The sequence below is a fragment of the Capra hircus genome, chromosome 2 (genome assembly GCF_001704415.2).
Source record: "Capra hircus breed San Clemente chromosome 2, ASM170441v1, whole genome shotgun sequence".
Classification (NCBI taxonomy): Eukaryota; Metazoa; Chordata; class Mammalia; order Artiodactyla; family Bovidae; genus Capra; species Capra hircus.
Window position 1 is genome coordinate 3,250,279 of NC_030809.1, and position 27,591 is coordinate 3,277,869.

At 49.1% G+C, this 27,591-nt stretch overlaps 1 protein-coding gene across 3 annotated transcripts; it reads right to left on the reverse strand.

The window, feature by feature from the left end:
• On the reverse strand, positions 6,377-27,484 carry LOC102170564 (phospholipase A2, membrane associated-like). 3 transcript variants are annotated; one of them, XM_018067042.1, is made up of 5 exons: positions 27,472-27,484; positions 9,607-9,656; positions 9,294-9,438; positions 8,940-9,046; positions 6,377-6,854 (listed from the first exon to the last, which is right to left on the reverse strand). In XM_018067042.1, the coding sequence occupies exons 2-5, from the start codon at positions 9,644-9,646 to the stop codon at positions 6,712-6,714; spliced, it is 435 nt and encodes a 144-aa protein (XP_017922531.1). In that variant the 5' UTR covers positions 9,647-9,656; positions 27,472-27,484; the 3' UTR covers positions 6,377-6,711. The 3 variants fall into 3 exon arrangements, with proteins under 3 accessions (XP_017922531.1, XP_005676972.2, XP_005676973.2); XM_005676915.3 differs by lacking the exon at positions 27,472-27,484 and adding an exon at positions 11,804-11,909; XM_005676916.3 differs by lacking the exon at positions 27,472-27,484 and adding an exon at positions 11,809-11,864.

Consider the following 27,591-nt stretch of genomic DNA (forward strand, 5'->3'; position numbering starts at 1 on the left):
GGCAATTTGACAGAGGAATTTCATATTCATTGAGTCAAATAGGAGAACATTTGGGTTTATATTTTGTAAGTGTTTTATTTTGTGAAAGTAGTAATCTGAGCAGATCAAAGACCGAAAGGTCTGGTCTTTCACCAAAGATAGTTTGGGAAGCACCAGATTTGTAAGGATTGGCATGTTTTTCCTGCAGAAGGCCACACATTCTCTGTTGCAGCTCTTCAACTATGCTGTTGTGACATCTAAGCAGCGGTATGAAATGGATTTTGGACAACATGAAACCAAAGGAGACTATTTATTTCCATTAAAATTTAAATTTTATATCATTTTAATGTACCACAAATATTATTCTTCTTTTGATGTTTTTTCAGCCATTTAAAAATGTAAAAACTATTCTTTGCTTGCAAACTGCACAAAAACAGGCAGTACATGTATTTGGCCAGACTGTTTTCCAATCCCTGGATTAGACTATATTGTCTCTAATCATTGGTGTTTGTCTTAGGGAGAGAAATGTTTGTATGTGTTTGATGATGCTAATTTTTAAATGGGAAATACATTCATACCGCTAAAACACAGAACAATATGAAAAATTATAGATTGAGAGGTCTCTCCCCTCTGTGACCACATCTCCCTCCCTGACAGAGCTGCTCTTTACAGGCAAGCATTGAAATTAGCTTCTGGTCTTTTCTTTAAATGTTTATGTCAATATTAGCAAGCGCATATTCATATTCCCGCCCTTTCCTATGTAAATGTAGCACAGCATTCATATCCCCCCACTCTGCTCTCTTTGCTTGCCACCACATGCTGGAGATTTTCTGTATTGCAACAGAGGAAATGTCACTCATTAAACAGGTATATTGTATTCCATTTGAAGTGGTACCCTTGTTTATCTAACTCTATCTACGTGGACACTTGGGGGGTATTTCCAACCCAATTAAGAACACTGTAGAAATGGTGAAAGTTGCTCACAGATTATTGTGCTTGTGCACCTTCATAAGGTATATTTCCAGAAGTTCTTTGCTGAGCCAGAGAATAACTGCATGTCTAATTTTGATAGATATTGGCAATTTAGTCTCTGTGGGCATTGTGCTCTCCCACCAGCCATCCATGAGAGGGCTGCTTCCCCACACAGCCTTGCCGATAGGGCATTGTCATGCTTTTGGACTTTTATCCATTCTAATAAATGAAAGTAGACCCGGGAATGGCATAAGCCCTCTTGGAGGAGGTTGCCATTAACCCCACCATAGAGCCGCCAGAACTTACACAGGCCTGGGGGAACAGGCTCTTGGAGGGCACAAGCAAAAGCTTCTGAAGAAAGGAGCAGTGATCCCATAAGAGACTGCCCAGACTTGCCTGTGAGTGTCCAGGAGTCTCCGGTGGAGGCGTGGGTTGGCGGTGGCCTGCCGCAGGGCTGGGGGCACTGAGTGCAGCAGTGCATCATGGGACCGTTTGAAGGAGTCACCATTGTCTTCATTATCTCCACCGTAGTTTAGTCTCAGGTAAAACAACAGGGAGGGAACACAGCCCCACCCATCAACAGAAGATTGGATTAAAGACTTACTGAGCAAGACCCCACCCATCAAAACAAGACCCTATTTCCCCCTCAGTCTCTGCCATCAGGAAGCTTCCATGAGCCTCTCATCTTTCTCCAACAGAGGGCAGACAGACTGAAAACCACAGTCACAGAAAACTAACCAAACTGATCACATGGACCACAGCCTTGTCTAACTCAATGAAACTATGAGCCATGCCGCGTACGGCCACCCAAGATGGGCGGGTCATGGTGGTTCTGACAAAACGTGGTCCACTGGAGAAGGGACTGGAAAGCCACTTCAGTATTCTTGCCTTGAGAACCCCATGAACAGTTAAAGAGGCAAAAAGATAGGTTACTGAAAGATGAACTACCCAGGTCAGTGAAGTGAAGTCCCTCAGTCGTGCCTGACTCTTTACGACCCCATGGACTGTAGCCTGCACCAAGCTCCTCCGTCCATGGGATTTTCCAGGCAAGAGTACTGGAGTGGGTTGCCATTTCCTTTTCCAGGGAATCTTCCCGACCCAGGGATCGAACCCAGGTCTCCCGCATTGTAGGCAGACACTTTACTATCTGAGCCACCAGGGAAGTCCCCAGGTCAGTAGGTGCCCAATATGTTACAGGAGATCAGTGGAGAAAGAACTCCAGAAAGAATAAAGAGACAGAGCCAAAGCAAAAACAACACCAGATTGTGGATGTGCCTGGTGATGGAAGTAAAGTGTGATGCTGCAAAGAGCAGTATTGCATAGGAACCTGGAATGTCAGGTCCATGAATCAAGGCAAATTGGAAGCGGTCAAATAGGAGATGGCAAGAATGAACGTCGACATTCTAGGAATCAGAGAACTGAAATGAACTGGAATGGGTGATTAACTCAGATGACCATTGTATCTACTATTGTGGGCAGGAATCCCTTAGAAGAAATGGAATAGCCATCATAGTCAACAGAAGTCTGAAATGCAGTACTTGGATGCCATCTCATAAACAACAGAATGATCTCTGTTCATCTCCAAGGTAAACCATTCAATATCACAGAAATCCAAGCCTGTGCCCTGACCAAGAATGCTGAAGACGCTGAAGTTGAATGGTTCTTTGAAGACCCACAAGACCTTCTAGAACTAACATCAAAAAAAAATGTCCTTTTCATTATAGGGGACTGGAATGCAAAAGTAGGAAGTCAAGAGCTACCTGGAGTAACAAGCAAATTTGATCTTGGAGTACAGAATGAAGCAGGGCAAAGGCTAATAGGGTTTTGCCAAGAGAATGCACTGGTCATAGAAACACCCTCTTCCAACAACACAAGAGAAGACTCTACACATGGACATCACCAGATGGTCAATACTGAAATCAGATTGATTATATTCTTTGCAGCCAAAGATGAAGAAGCTCTATATAGTCAGCAAAAACAAGACCGGGAGCGGACTGTGGCTCAGATCATGAATTCCTAATTGCCAAATTCAGACTGAAATTAAAGAAAGTAGGGGAAAACCACTTAACCATTCAGGTATGACCTTAATCAAGTCCCTTACAGTTATATAGTAGAAGTGAGAAATAGATTTAAAGGATTAGATCTGATAGACAGAGTGCCTGATGAACTATGGACGGAGGTTCATGACATTGTACAGGAGGCAGGGATTAAGACCATCCCCAAGAAAAAGAAATGCAAAAAAGCAAAATGGTTGTCTGAGGAGGCCTTATAAATGGCCAAGAAAAGAAGACAAACTAAAGGCAAAGGATAAAAGGAAAGATCCATCTGAATGCAGAGTTCCAAAGAACAGCAAGGAGAGATAAGAAAGCCTTCCTCAGTGATCAATGCAAATAAATAGAGGAAAACAATAGAATGGGAAAGACTAGTGATCTCTTCAAGAAAATTAGAGATACCAAGGGAACATTTCATGCAAAGATGGGCACAATAAAAGACAGAAATGATATGGACCTAACAGAAGCAGAAGATATTAAGAAGAGGTGGCAAGAACACACAGAAGAACTGCATAAAAAAGATCTTCATGACCCAGATAACCACGATGGTGTGATCACTCACCTAGAGCCAGACATCCTGAAGTGCGATGTCAGAGGGCTTTAGGAAGCATCATTATGAACAAAGCTAGTGGAGGTGATGGGATTCCAGTTGAGCTATTTCAAATGCTAAAAGATGATGCTGTGAAAATGCTTCCCCCAAGATGCCAGCAAATTTGGAGAACTCAGCAGTGGCCACAGGACTGGAAAAGGTCAGTTTTCATTCCAATCACAAAGAAAGGCAATGCCAAAGAATGCTCAAACTACCTCACAATTGCAGTCATCTTGCATGCTAGCAAAGTAATGCTCAAAATTCTCCAAGCCAGGCTTCAGCAGTACATGAACCGTGAAACTCCAGATGTTCAAGCTGGACTGAGAAAAGCAGAGGAACCAGAGATCAAATTGCCAACATCCGCTGGATCATTGAAAAATTATGAGAGTTCCAGAAAAACATCTATTTCTGCTTTATTGACTATGCCAAAGCCTTTGACTATGTGGATTACAATAAACTGTGGAAAATTATTCAAGAGATGTGAATACCAGACCACCTGACCTGCCTCTTGAGAAATCTGTATACAGGTCAAGAAGCAACAGTTAGAACTGGATATGGAACAACAGACTGGTTCCAAACAGGGAAAGGAGTACGTCAAGGCTGTATATTGTCACCCTGCTTATTTAACTTCTATGCAGAGTACATCATGAGAAATGCCAGGCTGGATGAAGCACAAACTGGAATCAAATTGCCAGGAGAAATATCAGTAACCTCAGATATGCAGATGACACCACCCTTATGGCAGAAAGTGAAGAGGAACTAAAAAGCTTCTTGAGGAAGGTGAAAGAGCAGAGTGAAAAGTTGGCTTAAATCTCAACATTTAGAAAGCTAAGATCATGGTATCTGCTCCCATCTTCATGGCAAATAGATGGGGAAACAATGGATACAAGGAGAGACTTTATTTTTGGGGATCCAAAATCACTGCACTTCTTGTCTGCAGCCATGAAATTAAAAGATGCTTCCTCCTTAGAAGAAATACTATGACCAATCTAGACAGCATATTAAAAAGCAGAGACATTACTTTGCCAGACTTCCCTGGTGGCTCAGACTGTAAAGCGTCTGCCTACAATGCAGGAGACCTGGGTTCGATCCCTGGGTTGGGAAGATTCCCCTGGAGAAGGAAATGCCAACCCACTCCGGTACTCTTGTCTGGAAATTCCCATGGATGGAGGAGCCTGGTGGGCTACAGTCCATGGGATTGCAAAGAATCAGACACAACTGAGCAACTTCACTTTCACTTTACTTTGCCAAAAAAGGTCTGTCTAGTCAAAGCTATGGTTTTTCCGGTAGTCATGTATGGATGTGAGAGTTGGACTATAAAGAAAGCTGAGCACTGAAGAACTGATGCTTTTGAACTGTGGTGTTGGAGAAGATTCTTGAGTCCCTTGGGCTGCAGTAGATCTAACCAGTCCATCCTAAAGGAAATCAGTCCTGAATATTCATTGGAAGGATGGATGCTGAGGCTGAAACCTCAATACTGTGGCCATCTGATGAGAAGAACTGACTCATTGGAAAAGACCTTGATGCTGGCAAAGACTGAAAGTGGGAGAAGGGGATGACAGAGGATGAGATGGTTGGATGGCATCACTGACTTGATGGACATGACTTTAAGTAAGCTCTGGGAGTTGGTGATGGACAGGGAGGCCTGCCTTGCTGCAGTCCATGGGGTCGCAAAGAGTCAGACACGACTGAGTGACTGAACTGAACAAATAAAAATGGTGTCTCAGTGGAGACTTCATTTGCCAGTCTCTTGCTATGAGCGAGAGTAAACATGAGTTGGTGATAGACAGGGAGACCTGGCGTGCTGCGATTCATGGGGTTGCAAAGAGTCGGACACGACTGAGCGACTGAACTGAACTGAAACATGATCAGGGCTACCACTAGCAAAGGGAGCCTCTTTCTTCAGAATTAGAAAAAGGCTCCCGCTCTTTGAAGATGAACCACAGAAGGCACTCGCTCTGGGTGAATGCAGAACTTGCTGAAGCTCAGCTCCTATCCAGGCCCCATAAGCCCGGTGCCTTTGTGGGACCCGCAGCCAGCAACTCTGATGATGAAAAGAATCAGATGTGCCTGGGCCCAGGTGGGAATATCTCAGAGGAGCCTTGGATGGCAAGAGGGGACGTAGCATCCAGGTAAGGGCAGGACCAGCTACGTAATTTGCAGGTCCCCGTACAGAATAAAATGCTGGATTCTATATCATTGACAATTTTGTGATGGCTGGGGCAGAGCTGTAAACTAGGTGCAGTGCCCACTGGGACTCTGCCTGGGTCACAAGCTCAGGAAGCCAGCCCTGGGTGAGGAGATAAGTGCCCTGAGAGTCCCACTGGTGGCCAGTGTTACAGTGACCCACCTCTGGGCCAGCAACATAGGAGAAGAACGTATCTCACAGGAGGCTTGGACTATAGACCCCCAGATGCCAGGAACAACACTTCTGTTCTTTCCCAACAGGCCGGCAGGAGCTGCTCTTATCCAAGGTGGGAGAGGTGGAAGGCTGGGTTTTACTTGTAATAATAAGGACAGATGGAGACAAGCTAGACTCGATACTTTACATCCCTTTTGCTTTTCCCTCAAGCCCATGAACTTGGGATGAAAGTGATCTCCATTTAGATGAGGGTGTTAAGGCTTAGGGAAGCGGTGGTGGTGGGGATTTGACTCAGCCTGTCTGGTACAAAGTCTGTATTTCTAACCCCGTATACTCTACTGTCTTGTACTAGTTTGTTCTTACACTAGAAGTGCCTGTGAGCACCCCGACCCCCCCCCCCCCAGCCCCCGCACACGCACACAGTTTGCCAAATGAATTGCTTTATTCAGAAGAGCCAACCAGGAACGTAGCCGCTACAGGTAAACATGACGTTGGTCTTGATTCAAGAGTAGGAATTGGGAAACCGTCTCTGGCTGCCCAAGGAAGCAGGGGGAAGGAGCCAGCATACATGCCAGAACTTTGAGCTTCTCATTCTGGACAGAAAGCTTCAGTCTTGGGAAGAGAAGTGCTCCTGGCTGGTCTCTAGGGTGGGCAAGGGGTTTTCCGTCATTTGCTGGCGAATATGGCTAGGGTAGGAAGTGGGGTGCTAGAGAAGGAAACTCGGCATTGGTTGGCAGGGTTTCCAGGATGAAGGCTTTTCAGCACTCGGGGGCACTCCCAAAGCACAGAAGGTTGTTGTAGTATTGGAATTTTTTATTGTAGGTCTTCCAGTTTTTATCAAAACAATCGGCAGCTCTTTTATCACATTGACACAGACGGCGCTTACAGTAGTCCTGATCGCCTGAAATCACAATAAACCAAATGTAGGGTGGGGTTTGTTAAAATTCGATGGATTCTTGTGTGAGTTCTAGGGGAGAAGACACAGTCCCTGTTTTCCCAGTTTCTAGTCTGGAAGAAGCACCGATGTCCAGGTATTTCTGACTGATGGGGAGACAGAACTCCTGCCCTCAGGAAGCCCACACCCGTCTCATGGGGTACCAGCAGTCATGCCCTGGGATGCTGTGAAAAGCCTTGCTGTTAGACGCTGTCTCTTTCTTCTCCCCAGCAGGTGTGTTCAGGTCCATAGCCCCTGGCCCCTGGGCTCTGGGAATGGGTCTTGATGGGTGAAAGCCAGCCATGGTCATCCCTGCTTCCTTAGTTATGATTAATGTCTGGGGAGCATGTGCTCTTGCCCTGACCCGTGAGCCCCAAGGGAAAGTCTGCGGGGCACTTCCAGGAAGGATGTATTTCCTCTCAAAGAGAGAGATGTGTGAAGGGAAAGCCTCTTCTGTAGAGCGACCCATAGCTCTCGGAGCCCTGGACTGTGCCTTGGAATCACACTGCCAACGTGGCGGCACAGAGGCTGGGGAAGGACTGGACCCCTGGCACCACAGCGGACGAGCGGCCCCCGCCCTGGCACTGCCCTCTCCCAGCTCTCTTCCAGGAGTCAGACCTCCTCACTCTCTGCGCCTGTTAGGTGGGTGTCCAGAGCCTGCGAAAGCCACAGAGCCCTGTGGCAGGTCATGATGGGAAGACACGATTTCTGATCTTAGAGACCTCAGGCTGCTGAGGAATAGCCTGTCATTTCTCAGAATCTCACTCATGGGTCAGTAGGTCTGGGGCACTAGGCAATCCCTTCCAGCCACCGCCCATCTCTCTCCTCCCCTCCACAGCCAAACTGGCTCCAGAACTTTGTCTACACTCACGACCTCTCTTTACTTCCCATCCACCTTCCAGCCCGCTCTAACCTGCCTTTGCCCTCACAGATCCACGGGAGCAACTCCCGCTGAGGTCCTCAGTGGTCGTTCTGCCTCTGAACCCCGGGAGCCCGGTCAGCCCTTATCCCGGAGGACCCCTCTGTGAAGCCGGCGGCTGTTAACCCTCTCCTCCTGGCCCACCCCTCGGCCTTCTTCTCGCCTCCCTTCCTTCTCTGACTGTCCCCCCTCGGTCTCCTTTCTGGGCCTTTAAACACCAGATGGGTGGGTACCTCCTCTCTCTGCAGCCACCTCCTGCATCTGTGTCCAGATTTTCCCTTGAGCTGCCAATTCCTTCATCCAGCTGCCTTCTGCCCATCTCTCTGGGTGTTCTGGAAGCTTCCAAACTCAACACGCTCCAAATGGAATGCCTCCTGCCCTCTCCTACCAGGCCCTCCTTGGTAGAACCATCCACACAATGGTATAGCCAACCCAGCAGCTCCCAGGCACCATAACCAATCTACCATGAAGCTCTACCAATCCGATCTCAAATGCATCTCGATGGCACTCTCCACCGCTTGCATCCTGACCCACCATTGCTAAAGCTCAAGGGCTTCCTGTCTCTCATCTGCATCATGACAATGGCCCCCCAATTTCATCTGTCAGCATCTACCCTCAGACAGAGCAAGTGTGAAATTCAAGTATGATTATACCACTCCTTTGGTTAAGAGCTCCCTAAATTGGAGACTTGACCTAGCCCCTTCCTGTCTCTCCAGCATCATCACTCACCACCCTGTCTCATCCTCACCTTTTCCTTCAGCAGCACAGAATTGTTGCAGTTCCCTCTGGCCCCTTGTCCCTGATGCATCCTCTTGTAGGGATGCTCTCAATGCTCCTTCCCCCAACGCCTCTCAGCCTTGAAGACTCAGCTTGGAGATCACCACTTTCAGGAAGCTTCCAGGCTTCCATGACCCTCAGGCTGTGTTCAGAGCCCTGACCTTTTTCTTACTTCCCATCTGAGACTGTCACGTTAGATTTTGATTTTCTTTTCTTCTCAGTCCCCTATGAATTCCTTGCGGCAGGGACATGGTCCCTTTTTTCTAGCTCGGATGCCCAGCGCAGTGCCTGGCCCAGCGGACAGTCAGTAAAATGAACAGGCGAGGCTGGGTGGTGTTGTGGGTCTCTTTTCTTACCACAAACGATTTGGCCCCGTTGGAAAATAAAGTTGTAGCTCTGGAAGCTGGTGCGGCATCCACGTTTTCTTAGGTTTTCGTAGCAGCAGTCACGTGCCCTGCAGCACCTGTGCCAAGACAGAGCTATTGGGGCTGCCTCCCAGAAGCTCCAGGGAGCCCAGTGCCCTGTGGGCTCAGCCCCTTGGCTCTGGGACACTGGAATAGTTTACAGCAGAGCTTACAACAAGCTGGCTGCTTTTTAGGCCGGGACTTCCTGGGTTCTGTGCTGATGGGACTAAAGCAGGAGGCCTCAGCTCCCACCCACATTGGGGCCACAAGTGGGCAGAGGGCAGGGAGGGCTGGGGGTGGCCTCACCGATCTGTTGCGTCCTTGGGGGTTCCTCTTTTACCCGCACCACAGTGGCAACCATAGAAGCCGTAAGTGGTCAGAGGGTCCTTTCCTGTCGTGAACTTGACCATTTTCTGGAAATCTGCCAAACTTCCACGGCCCTGCAGCAGGCCTGGAAGGACAGCAGCTGGTGATGGGGCCTGGGACCCTGTGACCTCCCTCTGCCTCTCCCTGCCACCCCCTTGCCCCCACTTCTGAGAGAGGAGGGAAGCCGGGGGCTGAGGGTGCCTCCCTCCCTGGGCTGAGCCCCTTGTGGCCAGAGGTCAGGTTCAACTCTTACCGATGGCCATGATCACTGCCAGCAGCAGGAGGGTCTTCATGCTGAGGGTTCTGTGGGGGAGAAATACAGACAGACCAGCCTAGATCCTCTAACAGGCGGTCCAGCTTCTGCCCCGGCCCCTGCTGTCCTGCTCACATTCAACGATCTTGATGGAGGGAGTCTTTCAAGGAGATCACAGACACGCTCTTCCATCCCAGGCGGGGTCCAACATGACTGCCTTCATCAGGCACACAGGACACGTGCAGGGGTCGCCTCCCAGCTTTGTTACATGACTCACTGGTCAAGACCACCTCCCCCCATGATACAATGCTGAGACGGCCATGCTCTTCACCCTCCTGAGAGTTCCTGGGGGGCTGTGACCCGGTCACCCCACTAAACTGGGAGATCCCAGAGTTCGTAGGCTGTGTGTCCCCCAGCATACGTAGCTTACTCACCCCCACACTGGAGTCAAGGCTTGGGAATTCCGCCCATGGGGTCGGATCTGCAGTGGTTTTCTCCAGAACCAAAGCAGCACCACCTCTTTCCCCTTTACACTTGTATATGCACAAATGCACACTCGCACACACTTCGTGCACACACACACACATTCTCTGTGCTCATCTACTAGTGTGGGCATCCTTTAAAGAATATATTCAAGTTCCAACACAACACACCTGTGCTCACCTGCCCTCTGGTCTCACCAAATCAGGCATGTGCAGAGCTGTGCTCACACCTGAACACACACACACTATAGCCTCTCTTGAAGTCAGCCAGTGATCAGGGACTGGGTATTCATTTCTGGCTATTTGCTTCTCAGAGGATCCCAAGTTAAAATCTCCAAGTGACCGCCTTGTTTATTCGGAGCTCCAGTTAAATAGCTGATCCCTCTGGAAGCTTAGGGGTTGGTGGGGTGGGAAATAGGATGGGTGTACGGCCTGTTATTGGTCTCAGAGTTTGGCATGTCCCTCCCGCTAGGCAACCCTCTCTTTTGCCTCTCAGCTGGCCTTACTGAGCTGAGGTTTTTCCATCCTCACGTGCCATTAGCCAATGCCAAAATTGTGGATTATTTTGTCATCTTTCCTGTGGGCCTCCCTCCTGAGTGAATACATTCCCATAACCAGGTCTGGGTGTGGCCCTCCTGAACCCACTTCCAGGAGAGGGCAAGGGCCATCTCCTGCTGACCAAGGAGTTTTCCTTTCTGCTGCTAAGCAGGCCGTCTGGGGATAAGAAGCACGCTATGTACTGGTATTCATTCATTCCATAAACCAGTCATTCACAGGAAGTACGTACTAAGGCTCTTCAAAGTGGCAGGAATCATGTAAGCCTCTCAGGAGGCGATGAGAACTTGTCCGGTGACCTGGGACCCTGGGGGCCCCAGCAGGGAACACACTGTAGGGGAGCAGGTGGTCCCTTCCTCCAACTGGGACCAGCGCCTCCACCCTCTCCTCTCGCTTCTCTATATTCTCCTCCCTGCCGCACCCCCCCTGCCCCGCCCACCTGGAGAAAGCCGGAGGCTGCCCTGGGATTTCCCCTCCACCCGCAGCTGCCGCCTTGTCTCCTGTCTGTTTGGAGATGGAGCTGGTTGAGTCTCCTTGGATCTAATGCTGCTTCTTTTTCAGTCTCAGGGAAACAGTGACTCTAGTTTTCATTTCTGAAACTCTTTTCCAGCCCTTTAATAGTGCTCGAATTCAGCTCCCAAGGCCTTCAGTTAACACTTTCCAACACCCATCTCCCCCAAAGCCAGTGTGGCATGGCTATGTTGCCCGTCACCATTCTGCCTGCTCCCCCCACCCCCACATTCCCCAGGCCCCTCTTCAGGTTAGACCCAGGAGACTGAATCTGGCTTAGAAGTGCTGAGGGCCACTGCCAGGCTGCAGTGAGGCAAATATGGGTGCCATGCCCCAGTCTTTCTGTGCCCCCCAGAATGGGACCAGAAGCTGGAGGCAGCTTGGGTCCCTGAGTCACAGCATGGGGGACACCCGTCGGAGAAAGGCCCGCAGGACCCTCAGTGGTCTTTGTCTGCGTGAGAAATACAAGTTTCTTGTGTTAAACCACTGATCCTTGAGATCAGTGACTAGGAAAAATGGTTGCATGGTGATCTCAACCCCTCAATAGCCAGGGCTATGGCTGGACAAGACTGTATGGTTGTTACTACTGCCAGAGGCCCTTCAGCAATAATCAGCAGAAAACTTTGAAAGAGTAAAGGTTTATTACTTACAGGACCTGGGACTTACACGGCGCACCTGGGACCCCACAGTGAGGTCAGAGTCGAGAGAGAGCTGGAGATCTCGGGTCTGGGGTTCTGTTTTTATTGGGGTCGAAGGCGGGGCCTAGGGTTTTGTGTGCTCACCCTTTATTGGTGAAGCTAAACCATGTGAGCGTCAGTGTAAAACATGGGAAGAGAAACAGCAGGTGGCCCCAAAATAGTCAAATTAACCAAAATCTCCAATACAAAGGCGCCTTAGTGAGGGGAGGCATATGGCCCTTTATGTAGTCATGTGGCTGGCAAGGTGTTTATTCTAGACAGTGGTCTTTGAAGTGGGTGGCAGGCAATCAGAGGGTATCAATCCCTAATCTGAGTTTATCAGGAATTTACTTTACCCAAAAACTAAACAAACCCCCAAACAACTGTCAGGATGTTATGGAACCGAGGTCCGGCTGCTCAGCACTTGAAAGGCAATAAAGAAGACAGGTTGGTAGAAAGGAAAGTTTGTTTTATGTTGGATGCCGGGAAATGGGTGGGACAGGGTTGTGGAGGACAGCTGCCTGTCCAAAGCCTGAGAACAATCAGATGTAGGCTTTTATAGAGAGGAAAAGCATTATATGTATAAACATGTATGTCAGCTCTCAGAATCATCTTGAAATTGGTCATCAGTGGTTTAACCAGCACTGTTTTAGGAGCCCACAAAGCCTTCCCTTGTGGCTTAGCTGGTAAAGAGTCTGCCTGCAATATGGGAGACCTGGGTTCGATCCCTGGGTTGGGAAGATGCCCTGGAGAAGGGAAAGGCTACCCACTCCAGGCCCATTCTGGCCTGGAGAATTCTATGGACTGTATAGTCCATGGGGTCTCAAAGAGTCGGACACGACTGAGTGGCTTTCGTCTTCTTTATTTTCTATAGTCAAAGCTCTGGGTTTTCCAGTAGTCATATACAGATGTGAGAGCTGGACCATAAAGAAGGCTGAAAGCTGAAGAAATGATACTTCAAATTGTAGTGCTGAGACTCCCTTGGATTGCAAGGAGATCAGATCAGTCAATTCTAAAGGAAATCAACCCTGAATATTCATTGAAAACACTGATGCTGAAGCTGAAGCTCCTATACTTTGGGCAACTGGTGCCAAGAGCTGACTCATTGGAAAAGATCCTGATACTGGGAAAGATTGAGAGCAGGAGAAGGGGACGACAGAGGATGAGATGGTTCAATAGCATCACTCACTGAATGGACATGAATTTGAGCAAACTCCAGGAGACAGTGAAGGACAGGGAATCCTGGCATGCTGCAGTCCACAGAATCACAGAGTTGGACGTGACTTAGTGGCTGAACAACAACAAGGCATTCATCTTTAGTTCTGTGGTTGGTTTGTTTCCCTTTCTGTGAAGCCAGATCTTGAAACTGTGGAGGCTTATTTCAGAGGTACAGTCTGGTCACCACGCGGCTAACTTCTTCCACCTGGAGAGAGCTTCGGTTTCTATAAGACAGCTCTCGGGAGATGGCTCAGGATGTCTACCATGGCCCTTGAGGAGGAAATAAAGATGCTTGTCTTGCTTAATGACTATGTTCTTATTATTTGGTTTCCTTTGCCTGGAGAAGGCGATGGCACCCCACTCCAGTACTCTTGCCTGGAAAACCCTCTGGACGGAGGAGCCTGGCAGGCTGCGGTCCATGGAGCCGTAGAGTCGGACACGACGGAGCAACTTCACCTTCTTTCTTTCTTTGGCTGCTCTCCTTTGTTTCTGCACGTTCTCACTTATCTGATTAAACTTACTCTTTGGCTCAGATTTTTCCATAGACAAAAAGCAGATAGGGGACGTAGAGGGGGCCAGGACCGCAGAGCCCAAGGCTTTCCCTGTCACAGTCCATCCACACTGACTCACAGCCGCCTCGGGCAGTGTTCATCTTGAAGATACAGTTTTCCTGAAGAGCTAGGCCTGTATTGAGCATTGACTTGTGTCTCCACCAAATTCCTGTGTTGAAGGAATTTGTTTACTGGGTTTACTCTCCTCTGTCACTTTCATCAAGAGGCTCTTTAATTCCTCTTCATTTTCTGCCATAAGGGTGGCGTCATCTGCATATCTGAGGTTATTGATATTTCTCCCGGCAATCTTGATTCCAGCTTGTGCTTCATCCAGCCTAGCATTTCGCATGATGTACTCTGCATACAAGTTAAACAAGCAGGGTGACAATATACAGCTTTGACGGACTCCTTTCTCAATTTGGAACCAGTCCATTGGTCCATGTCTGATTCTAATTGTTGCTTATTGACCTGTATACAGATTTCTCAGGAGGCAGGTCAGGTGGTCTGGTATTCCCATCTCTTTAAGAATTTTCCACAGTCTGTTGTAATCCACGCAGTCAAACCCATCTGGGTGGTGGTCAAAACCATCCCCAGGAAAAAGAAATGCAAAAGGCTAAATGGCGGTCTGAGGCAGTCTTACAAATAGCCGAGAAAAGAAGAGAAGCTTTGCAACAGCCAGGACATGGAAGCAACCTAGATGTCCATTGGCAGATGAATGGATAAGATAGCTGTGGTACATATACACGATGGACTATTACTCACTATTAAAAAGAATGCATTTGAATCAGTTCTAATGAGGTGGATGAAACTGGAGCCTATTATACAGAGTGAAGTAAGTCAGAAAGAAAAACACCAGTACAGTATATTAACACATATATATGGAATTTAGAAAGATGGTAACCATGACCCTGTATGCGAGACAGCAAAAGAGACACAGATGTAGAGAACAGACCTTTGGACTCTATGGGAGAAGATGAGGGTGGGATGATCTGAGAGAATAGCATTGAAACATGGATATTACTGTATGTGAAATAGATCGCCAGTCCAGGTTCGATGCATGAGACAGGGCGCTCAGGTCTGGTGTGCTGGGATGACCCTGAGGGATGGGGTGGGGAGGGAGGGGGGAGGGGGGTTCAGGACGGGGGACACATGTACATCCATGGCTGATTCATGTCAATGTATGGCAAAACCCACCACAATACTGTAAAGTAACTAGCCTCCAATTAATATAAATAAATTAATTTTAAAAAAAAAGAAGAGAAGCAAAAGGCAAAGGAGAAAAGGACAAGATTTCATGGTGGGCCTAATGCGGTATGCCCTTCATGGGTCACTGCCTTGTTGTGGCAAAGCGGCTTGCATAACTCAATGAAGCTGTGAGCCATGTCATGCAGGGTCATCCAAGATGGACCGGTCACAGTGGGAGTTCTGACAGCACGCCGTCCACTGGAGGAGGGAATGGCAAACCACTCCAGTGTACTTGCTGTGGGAACCTCGTGAACGGACACCGCCCCAGTGTACTTTCTGTGGGAACCTCGTGAACGGACACCGCCCCAGTGTACTTGCTGTGGAAACCTCGTGAACGGACACCGCCCCAGTGTACTTTCTGTGGGAACCTCGTGAACGGACACTGCCCCAGTGTACTTGCTGTGGGAACCTCATGAACGGACAGAAAGATTTGACACCAAAAGACGAGTTCCCCAGGTTGGAAGGTGTCCAATGTGCTGCTGGGCAAGAGTGGAGGATAACTGCTAATGGTCCCAGAGAGGATGCAGCAGCTGGGCCAAAGCGGAAATGATGCCCAGCGGTGGATGAGGCTGGTGATGAAAGTAAAACCCGATGCTGCAAGGAACAGTATCTCATAGGAACCTGGATTGTTAGGAACATGAATCAAGGTAAGGTGGACGTAGTCAAGCAGGGGATGGTAAGAATAAACATTGATATCTTAGGAATCAGTGAACTAAAATGGATGGGAATGAGTGAACTTAATTCAGATGACCATTATATATAATACTGTGGGCAAGAGTCCCATAGAAGAAATGGAGTAGCCCTTATAATCAAAAAAAAAGAGTCCAAAATGTGGTACTTGGGTGCAACTTCAAAAATGACAGAATGATCTTGGTTCGTTTTCAAGGCAAGCCGTTCAATACCACGGTAATCCAAATCTATGCCCCTACTACCAACGCCGAAGAAGCTGAAGTTGATCCGTTCTTTGAAGACCTAGAAGACCTCCCAGAACTAATACCAGAAAAAAGATATTTTATTCATCACTGAGGATTCGTATGCAAAAGTAGGAAATCAAGAGATGCCGGGAGTAACAGGCAAGTTTGGCCTTGGAGAACAACATGAAGCAGAACAAAGGCTGACTGAATTCTGCCGAGAGAATGCATTGTCAGAGAAAATACCCTTTTTCAACAACACAAGAGATGACTTTATACATGGACATCACCAAATGGCCTATACCGAAATCAAATTGACTACATTCTTTGTAGCTGAAGATGAAGAAGCTGTATACAGTCAGCAAAAACAAGACTTGGAGCTGACTATGGCTCAGATCATCAACTTCTCATAGCAAAGTTCAGACTTAAAGAAAGTGAGGAAAACCAGCAGGCCAGCCAGGTATGACTCAAATCAGATCCTCTATGAACGTGCAGCAGAGGTAATGGATAGATTCAAGGGATTAGGTCTGGTAGACAGAGTGCCTGAAGGACTATGGATGGAGGTCTGTAGTATCGTACAGGAGGCAGCAAGCAAGGCCACCCCAAAGAAAAAGGAAAGCAAGAAGGCAAACTGGTTATCAGAGGCTCCTCTGTCCGTGGGATTCTCCAGGCAAGAGTACTGGAGTGCATTGCCATGCCCTTCTCCAGAGGATTGCCCTGACCCAGGGGCTGAACCCAGGTCTCCTGCATTGCAGGCAGATTCTTAACCAACTGAGCTGCACGGAAGTCCTAGCTAAAGAAAGAAGAGAATTGAAATGCAAGGGAGAAAGGGAAAGAACTAATTTATGCAACTAAAGCACTAGTTTATGCAACTAAACGCAGATTTCTGAAGAACAGTACGGAGAGAAAAGAAGGCCTTCAATGAACGGGGTATAAAACTAGAAGAAAACACCAGAAGGGGAAAGACCAGAGATCTCTTGGGGAAAACTGGAGATATCAAGGGAAAATTTTGCCCAAAGATGGGCACAATCAAGGGCATAAACGGTAGGGACCTAGTAGACACTGAAGTGATCAAGAAGTGATGGAAAGAATACTTGGAAGAACTGTATAAGGAAGATCCTAATGAACCGGACGCTGCGATGGTGTGTTCAGCCGCCCAGAGCCAGACATTGTGCAGAGCAGAGTCAAGCGGGCCTTGGGAAGTACTGCTGTTAATGAAGTCAGAGGATGCTACGGAATCCCAGTAGAACTAGTCAAAGCCCTAAGGGATGATGCCAGCGAGTGCTGCACTCACGATGTCAGCAAATCTGGAAGACCCAGCAGCGGCCACAGAACCGGAAAAGGTCAGGCCTCACCCCAGTCCCCAAGAAGGGTAGTGCTGAAGCGTGTGCTAACCGTTGGACAGTTGCACTCCTCTCCCACGCTAATAAGGTCATGCTTAAAATCTTGCATGCTAGGCTTCAGCCTTACGCAAACCAAGAACTTCCAGATGTCCAAGCTGGCTTTAGAAAAGGAAGAGGAACCAGGTATCACATTGCCAACATTCGCGGGATCACTAGGGAATTCTAGAGAGACATCCACCTGTTTCCTGACTACCCCAAAGCCTTTGACTGTGTGGATCACAATAAACTGTGGAAAGCTCTTATAGAGATGGCAATAGCAGACTCTCTTACCTTCTCCTGATAAACCTGTATGCAGGACAAGATGCAACAGCCAACCCTGCTGGAACAGCTGATTGACTCAAGATCGAGAAAGGAGTAGGACAAGGCTGTCTGCTGTCACCCTGTTTGTTTAACCTATACGTTGAGCACATTGTGAGAAATGCCAGGCTGGATGAGTTACAAGCTGGAATCAAGACAGGTGAGAGAAGCATCAACAACCTCAGATATGCGGATGATATCACCCTAGTGGCAGAAAGTGATGAGCAACTACAGAGCATCTTGATTAGAGTGAAGGAGGAGAGGGAAAGAGCTGCCTTAAAACCAAATATTGTAAAGTAATTAACCTCCAGTTAATATATATAAAACAAAAACTAAGATCACGGTCCCATTAGGTCATGGCAAATAGAGGGGGAAAAGGTAGAAACAGCATCAGATTTCCTTTTTTGGGGGGCTCTAAAATCACTGCAGGTGGTGACTGCCCCCACAAAGTCAGAAGATGTTTGCTTCTTGGCAGGAGAGCTACGACAGTGTGTTGAAAAGCAGAGACATTTCTCTGCCAACAAAGGTCTGTGCAGTCCTTTGTTGTGAGAGCTGAACCGTAAGGAAGGCGGAGCACCGAAGAATTGATGCCTTCGAACTGTGGTGCTGGAGAAGACTCCTAAGAGTCCCATGGACTGCAAGGAGATCAAACTAGTCAAACTTAAGGGGCATCAACCCTGAATACACGTTGGAAAGACTGATGCTGAAACTCCAGTACCCTGGTCATCTGATGCTGACAGTTGACTCACTGGAACAGTTCCCCATGCTGGGAAAGATTGAGGGCAGAAGGAGAAGAGGGCGTCAGAGGATGAGATGGCTGGACGGCATCACCGATGCAATGGACATGAACTTGGACAAACTTTGGGAGATGGTGAGAGACAGAGAGGCCTGGAAGAGACCGAGGTGGGGATGATTTATAAACCAAGGAATCCTAAAGATGGACAGGACACCACCAGAGCCTGGGGCGAGGAAGGGACAGACCCTCCCCACAGTCCTCAGAAGACACCAGCCTCGCTGGCACCTTGATCTGAGACTCCTGGCCGCCAGAACTGAGAGAGCAGAAATTTCTATTGTAGCTTTCTATTAAGCTACTCAGGTTGTGGTACCTGGTACAAATTCCTACCAAATAAAAAACCCTCAGGTCATCTCCGGGTCTCTACAACCTGGGATTTGGTTGTGGCCATCAAACCATCAGCCACCCCGACAGGGCACCCCGAGGGGGTTCAGGATGGAGAAGAAAAAGGGCACAGGCTCTGCCAGGCAAGGGGCTGACCACAGGCGTGAGTGCGGCAGGCCCAGACTCTTGCCTCTTCCCACACTTAGAAAAGTGACGAATTCATTAATTTGCGATATCTGGTTTTCCTTTAGTTGGCAGTAATCTTTTGATGTTTGACTCCCTGGGCATTTTTGTTTGCTTGCTTGTTTTGCAAAAGCACCTACATATCCTGGCTCCTCCCTTACCCTTGAGGACAGTCCTCAGACCTACCCGAGAGGCTGTATCCAGGCTGAAGTCCTCAGTAATGCCCCCAATAAAACATAATTCTCAACATTTAGGTTCTACAGTTTTTTTTCCCATCAACAGATTTTTGCTCCTCATGCCCATTTGTTTTAGGCCGAAATGAAGTTCAGAGGTGATGGGCTAGAACGTGGCCTTTTGATAAGCACCCCGGCTCCAGAATACTGTTGCTTCTGTGGCAGGCAGACCGCCCCACCCCGTACATCCTGGGGGCCCTGGTACCATGTCTAGGTCCCCGCACTCAAGGACTCTGATGATGTCACACTGCCTCTCCTCGTCCATCTCTTCAGGATTTTCCCTAAGAATTCAAAGTCCATGGTTTAGCTTCTTGTTCTGCCACCTTTATCCAAGGACTAATTTAGCACTTGGAATCCATTACTGTGAAAAGAAATACTCTCACAGGGCTTGCATTTTAGTGGAGAGAGACAGACAAGAAAACAAAAGATACAATTGGTGAATGATACACAATTGGTCCTTGAAGGGCTTGGGGGTTAGGGGCACGGACCCTCTGCACAGTCAGAAATCTGAGTGGGCCCTCAGTATCCACGATTCCCCATATATATGGATTCAACCAACCTTGGGTTACGTATCACAGTAGTGCCTATGATTGAAAAAAATTCTATGTGTAAATGGACCTGTACAATTCAAATCCTTGTTGTTCAAGAGTCAACTGTGCATTCGAGAGCGAGCTTATGGCTGTTGGGGAAGGTTGGGGAGAAGGAATAGTTAGGGAATTTGGGATGGACATGTACACTCTGCTATATTTAAAATGGATAACCAATGAGGGCTTTCTGTATAGCCCATGGAACTCAGCTAAATGTTGTGTGGCAGGCTGGATGGGAGGGGAGTTTGGGGGAGAATGGATACATGTATATGCATGGCTGAGACCCTTCACTGTTCCCCTGAAACTGCCACAATATTGTTTGTTAGTCTGCAAACCCCTATAGAAAATAGAAAGTTAAAAAAATAAGAGAGTCAACTGTGGAATGTTTGGTGAAGCTGAGAGAAAGGGGCATCTGTGCTGGGGCAGCGGAAGCGTCACGGGGGAAGAAGGCTGCTTACTTCATATGGGATGGACGAGCTCCAATGGGATAGTGAGTGCTCAGAAAAGTTTTCCTAAGTTTTAATAATTAGAAGAGTCAGCCTATTATCAGTGGTCACTTCCAACAGCAGTATTATGGATGGACCTCTTCTGTACTCTGTTTCCTAATCTTCCCTTTGTGAGGAAAAATTACTCATGACTCTTCTTTTTAAAAAAATCTTCTAATTTGAAAATACATTTACAAGAAAGTAAAGAAACTCTGGGCTTCCCTGGTGGCTCAGCTAGTAAAGAATCCACCTGCAATGTGGGAGACATGGGTTCGATCCCTGCTTTGGGAAGATCCCCTCGAGAAGGGAAAGGCTCCCCACTCTAGTATTCTGGCCTGGAGAATCCCATGGACTGTATAATCCATGGGGTCACAAAGCGGTGGACACTGAGTGACTCTCTGTAAGAAAACAAGAACCAGAAGCCTCGTTGAAATGCAGCCAGGGGACCAGAAGGGGGAGCTCTCACACCCTGTAAGGACCGAAGAGCCCAAGAAGGAAGGAAAGAAAGACTCTCAGAAAAGACTGAGCGATGGAAAGACGCGGACTCTGCTTCCTAGAGCCCTTCCCCACTGTACACAGCCAGCGGCTCTGATGACAATTATTAAAGAATACAGGTCCACGTGGGAATATCTCAGAGGAACCCAGGATGACAAGAAGGGAATTAGCACCCCAGTGAGGGCAGGACCAGCTATCTACTTTGCGGGTCCCAGTGCAGAATTAAATGCAGGATTCCACGTCCTGAACAACACTGCGATGGCTGGGACAGAGCCGTGAACTGGGCGCAGTGCCCACTGGGACTCTGCCTGGGTCACAAGCCCAGGAAGCCAGCCCTGGGCCAGGGGGTAAATGCCCGGAGAGTGCCGGTGGTGGTCTGAGTTTCCAATACATTGACCCACCTTCAGCAGGCTGGCAACGTGGGAGAACATGCCTTACAGAAGACGGGCCTGTGCCTCCCCAGATAAGAGCAGTCCTGCTGTTTGCCCCCAGCTGGCCGGCAGGAGCTGCTCTTGCCCAGGGAAGGAGGCGGGAAGGCTGGGTTTTACTCACAGTGAGAAGCACAGATGTGGGCACGCCAGGCCCAGGGCTTCACACCTGGTATCCCTTTTCCATCTTTAACAAGCCTGTGCACTTGGTACCAAAGTGTGGTCTACTTAGATAAGGGCACTAGGCGTATGGAAGTGGTGGCGGGGCTCTGACTCAGCCGTTCTCACTCTAAGGCTGGTATTTTTAACCCTTTACACTTGATTGCCTTGTACTAATTTGTTCTTGCACTAGAAGAGCCAGGGAGCACCACACATACACACACACACTCACACACACACACTCGCACACACTCGCACACACTCACACACTCACACACACTCACACGCTCACTCACACACACACACACTCACACACACACACTCACACACACACTCACACACACACTCACACACAGTCACACACACACTCACACACACTCACACATGTGCACAATTTGCCAAATGAATTGCTTTATTCAGAAGAGTCAACCAGGAGTGTGGCTGCCACAGCAAAACGTGACATTGGAGTTGACGAGGAGTGGACCGGTGGAAAAATTGCCTGCTTCCCAAGGAAGCTGGGGAAGGGGCTGGGCATCCACGCCCAGACTTGAGCGTCTCCTTCTAGACAGAGGCTTCTGTTTGGGACGAGAAGACCTCCTGACTTGTGTCTAGGATGGGAGAGGGGGTTTCCTTCATTTGCCAGGGCACATGGCTAGGCTAGGGAGTGGGGAGCTAAGTGGAAACTCGGCTTTAGGAGGCAAGGTGTCCAGGCTCAGGGGCTTCTCAAGCACTTGGGCATACTCCACTGATGGTTGCTGTAGTATTGGAGCTTTATATTATAGGTCTTCATGTTTCTTGCAAAACAAATGATAGCTATTTGATCACATTTGCACCATTGACGTTTAAAGTAGGTCCGATCCTCTAAAATCACAAGAAAATAAGCACAGGATGAGCGTGTGTGCCAAGTCGCTTCAGTTGGGTCCAACTCTTTGTGACCCTGTGCACTGTAGCCCAGCAGGCTCCTCTGTCCAGGGGATTCACTAGAAAAGATACTGTCCTCCAGGGGATTTTCCAGACCTAGAGATGGAAGCTGAATCTCTTATGTCTCCTCTGCTGACAGGAAGATTCTTTACCACTCGTGCCACCCAGGAAGACCAAACACCAGATGGGGCTTCGTTAATATTCTAGGGTTTCTTGTGGGAAACCTGGGGGATAGACACAGCCTGTGTTCTCCCAGGGCTTCTAGTCTGGGAAAAGCACCGATGTCCAGATATTTCTGACTGATGAGACAGAATTGCTGCCTGCAGGAAGCCCACACCCCGTCTGATGGGGACAGCAGCAGCTGAGCACTGGGATTCTGTGAGAAACCTCTCTGTTAGCCCTTGTCTTTTCATCTCCATAGCTGTGTTTTCAGATGCAAGGCCCCTGGCCCCTGCGTTGGGGAATGGTTGATAGGTGTAAACCAGTCACGGCCGTTCCGGTTTCCTCTGTAGTGATTAGCGTAAGGGAAGCATGTGACCTTGCCCTGGCCAGTGAGCCATGAGGGAGAGCCTGCTGGGGCTTCCAGGGACGGTTAATTGCCTCTCTCAGAGAGAGAGACGTGTAAAGGGAAGGCCTCTTCCACAGGGTGAGGCCGCAACTCTTGGCGCTCTGAGCGTGCCTTAGCGTCACATTGCCAACGTGGCAGAGAGGCTAGGAATGACCGGGCTCTTGTCGACCCAGCTGGGAAAGCTGCCCCAGTCCTGACACTGTGCTCTCCATTCTTCTGCTACAGGAAAGTCAGACTTCCTCATTGTCGGAGCCTCTGTTGGTTGGGAATTTTGATGCTTGCTAGCTAGATTCTTCTAAGGGCACATAACTCAATGGAAAGGTCATGACGGGGAGATAAAATTTCTGATTTTAGGGAACTCAGGCTGCTGGGGAATAGTCCATGGTGTCTGAAAACCGCACTCATGGGTCAGCTGTCTGGGCCCTGGGAAATCCCTTGCAGCCACCATCCCATCACCCTGCTCTCCTTCAGGCAAACTTGCTCTAGATGGCGGTCTGCGTTTCTTAGCTCTGCGTCGCTTCCCACCCACCTTCCAACCCGCTCTAATCTGGCTTTGCCCTCACAGTCTCATGGAAACAGCCCCCACCGAGTCCTCAGCGGTCTTCGTGCCTGTAACTCCAAGGAGCCTGCTCAGCCCTTATCCTGGATGACCCCTCTGTTAAACTGGCTGCTGTTAATCCTCTCCTCCTGGCCAGCTCCTTGGCCTTCTTGGCTCATCTCCTCTCTCTCTGACTGTCTTCTCTCTCTTTTTTCTGGGCCTTTAAGCATCAAATAAAGCATCAAATGGGGGGTGGGGGGGCGGTACGTCCAGCTCTCTTGTCTCTGTAGCCGCCTCCTGAGTCTGTGTCCAGACCCTCCCTTGAGCTGCCAGTTCCTTTATCCAGCTGCCTGCTGCCCATCTCCCTGGGTGTTCTGGAAGCTTCCAAACTCAACATGCTCCCTATGGAACTCCTCTTGCTGTCTCCTACCAGGCCCTCCTCAGTTCTATGACTGACACAGTCGTATAACCAACCAACAATCCCACTCCACCACCAAGCTCTGTTGATTCTGTCTCAAAGATATCTTGATAGTACTTGCCACCTCTTGCATCCTGACCACCATTGCTATAGGTCAAGCTCTTCCTGTCTCTTTTCTGCATCATGACAATGTCACCCTCCCCTTCTGTTTCCATCCACCCTCAGCCCGAGCAAGTCCTCTGAAATGCATGTCTGGTCATGTCACTCCTTTCCCCAAGAGCTCGCTAATGCTTTAGGACAAAATGTAAACAGAACCTGACACCTTTCTCTCCAGCATTATTGCTCACCACTCTTCCTCATGGTTCCCTCCCACAGCACAGAACTGCTACAGCCCCCTCTGGCCCCCTGGACCCTGCTGTGTCGTCTTGGTGGGACGCCCCAGCCCTCCTTCCCCTTGACTCCTCTCCGCCTTGAGGCTGCAGCTTGGAGGTCACCATTCTGAGGAGTCTTCCTCGACCCTCAGGCTGTGCTCAGAGCCCCGCCCTCGTCCTGACTGCGTATCAGAGTCTACTGTGTTGATTTTCCTTTTCCTTACTTCCCACTCAACCGTGAGCCCTTGAGGCAGAGACCTTTGTATCTAGCTCTGGTGCCCGGCACAGCAAACACACAGGAAAATGAACAAAGGAGGCTGGGAACTATGGAAATGAACAAGCAAAATAAAGCAAATGAACAAAGGAGCCTGGGAGCAGTTGTGGAGCTCGTTCTCGCCACAGATGATTTGGCCATGCCAACAACTTTATATTTCAGGAACGTGGTGCCTTACCCGTGACTCTGCAGCTTTCTGTACCACCAGTCATGCGTCCAGCAGCACCTGCGACAAGACTGAGCTATCGGGGCTGCCTCCCCACGTTCCAGGGAGCCCAGTGCCCCGTGGTCTCTGCCCGCATTGGGAGAGACCCAGGGACATGGGAATAGTTTAGAGCACCGTTTCCACCAGGCTGGCTGGTTTTTCAGCCGGAACTCCCTGGAGTTCTTTGATGATGGCGTGAGCCTTCAGCTCCCACCCCAGCTGGGGCCACAGGTGGGCAGAGGGCTGGTCTCACCATCTGGAGCGTGGTCTCACCAATCTGTTGCATCCTCGGGGGATTCTCTGCCACCCACTCCGCGGGCACCGTAACTGAACTGGGCTCCCTTTCCTGCTGTGTGCTTGATCGTTGTCCCCAAATCCACCGTACCTCCATGGACCTACAGGAGGACTGGAAGGAGAATGGCTGGTGATGGGGCCTGGGACAGTGCGCACTCCTCTGCTTCTCTCTGCCAACCCCTTTCCCCTCCCCACAGAGAGGGGCCCGGATGCAGTGGGAAGAGAGCCTTGGGACTGAAAGTGCCTCCCTCCCGGGGCTGCTCCCCTTCTGGGAGTAGGGTCAACTCTTACCAAAGGCCGTGATCACTGCCAGCAGCAGGAGGGTCTTCATGTTCAGGGTTCTGTGGGGGAGAAATACAGATAGAACGGCCTGGATGCCTCTTCCAGGGGAACACTCACTTCTGCCCAGAATACTACTGTCCTGCTCACATTCGGCAGTTCGGATCAGGGGAATACTTCTGCCCAGAATACTACTGTCCTGCTCACATTCGGCAGTTCGGATCAGGGGAATACTCACTTCTGCCCAGAATACTACGTCCTGCTCACATTCGGCAGTTCGGATCAGGGGAACACTAACTTCTGCCCAGAATACTACGGTCCTGCTCACATTTGGCAGTTCGGATCAGGGGAATACTTCTGCCCAGAATACTACAGTCCTGCTCACATTCGGCAGTTCAGATCAGGGGAACACTAACTTCTGCCCAGAATACTACTGTCCTGCTCACATTCGGCAGTTCGGATGAAGCGAGTATTTTAAGGACTCGCAGACTTGCTTCTCAATCAGGGCAGGTCCAGCGTGACAGCCGTCATCAGACGCAGAGTACACGTGGAGGGGCGCTTCCCAGCTTTGGTAAACATTTCACTGCTCAAGACCACCCCTCACCCCATGAAACCCGGAGACCTTCATGATTCTCATTTGAATAAGTGTTCCTGGAAGGTTGTGACCAGGCCATCAGAAGAAACTTGGAGATCTCTGAGGTCTGAGCTGTGTGTCCCCCATTAGATATATCTTACTCACCCTCCACACTGGAGTCAAGCCTTGGGAATTCCACTCATGGCGTCGGATCCGTAGTGTTTTTCTCCAGAAATAAAGCATCATCCTCTCTTTGAACCCTTACACAGGGACATGCACACACACACACACGTGTGCACACACACAGTCTTGAGCTCATCTGCTAGTGTAGACATTCTTTTACATAAGTTATTCATGTATGCACACAACACACTTGTGCACACCACACCCTCTCGTCTCACCAAATCAAGCATGTGCAGTCTTGCACTCACGTGGACACACGTGGGCACCACAGCCACTCTGGAAGGCGGCCAGTGATCAGGGACTGGGTCTTCATTTCCGGCTATTTACTTATCAGAGGATCCTGAGTTGACGGCTCCAAGTGACTGCCTTGTTTACTCCTAACTCCAGTTAAATAGCTGATCCTTCCTGGAGCTTGGGATTGGTGGGGTAGGGGACAGGTGGGGATACCACCAGTTCCTGGACTCAGACTTTGAAATGCCACTGCCCCTAGGCAATCCTCTTTTTCCCGTCTCATCAACAATACAGAACTGAGGGTTTTCCATCCTTATGTGCCATTAGCTGATGCCAAAACTGAAGATTATCTTGTCATCTTTCCTGTGGTTCTCTCTCTGAGTGAATAAATTCCCATAACCGGATCTGGGTGTGACCCTCCTGAACCCACTTCCAGGGAAGGGCGAGGGCCATCTGCTGCTGACCAAGGGTTTTCCTTTCTGCCACTAAATACGCCAGTTGGGAATAAGAAGCAGGCCAGTTAGTGTTATTCATTCATTCCATAAACCAGTCATTCAAGAAGTACATGCTAAGCCTCCACAAAGTGCCAGAACCCCCCTGAACCTCTCAGAAGGTGATGAGAACTTGTCCTGCCCCCAGGGACCCCAGCAGGGAAAGAGCTGCAGTGGGGTAGGTGGTCCCTCTCCTATGACTTGAACCAGCACTTCCACCTTCTTGCTCCTCTTTCTTCTCCTCTCCTCCCCCTGCCCAATCTGGAAAAAACCAGAGAATGTTTCGGAATTTCCCCTTCAAGTTCCCCTCATCTCCAGTCCTTACCCATTTGGAGTTGAGGCTGAGAGACATTCCTGGGATCTATTGCTCTTTCTTCTTCAGCCTCAGAGAGACAGTGACTCTATTTCCAGAACAGATGCCTTTTTCAAGCCCTTCACCACTGCTAAGAATTTAGCTGCGATGGCTTTCAGTTAACACTTCCCAACACCCATCCCTCAAAAGGCAGAGAGCAGAGCCTGTGATGCCCATCCCCTTTCTGGCTGGTTCCCCTCCTTCTCCAGCCCCCGCTCCAGGTTAGGCCCTGGAGACTGAACCTGGTCAGGAAAATGTGGGCATCACTGCTGACGACCACGCCAGGCTGCAATGAGGTAAATGTGTGTGCAATGCCCCAGGCTTTCTCTGCCCCCTCATGTTGGAACCAGAAACTGCAGGCAGCTTGGATCCCTCTGTCACAGCCTGGGGGACACCCATCAGAGAAAGGCCCACAGACCTTCAGTGATCTTTGCCTGGGCGAGAAATACAAGTTTCTTATGTTAAACAACGGATCTTTGAGATCAGTGATGAGGAAAAGCGTTGCATAGAACTCTTAACCCCTTAGAAAGCAATGTTGTGGCCGGACCAGACTGTACGGTTATTACTACTGCAAGACACCCTTCAGCCATGATCATCAGAAAAATGAGAGAATAAGGTTTTATTACTCACAGGACCTGGAAGTTACATGGTGCATCTGGGACCCCACAGGGAGGTTGGGGTAGAGAGAAAGCTGGAGATCTCGGGTCTGGGGTTCTGCTTTTATTGGGGTTGAGGGTGGGGGCCTAAGGT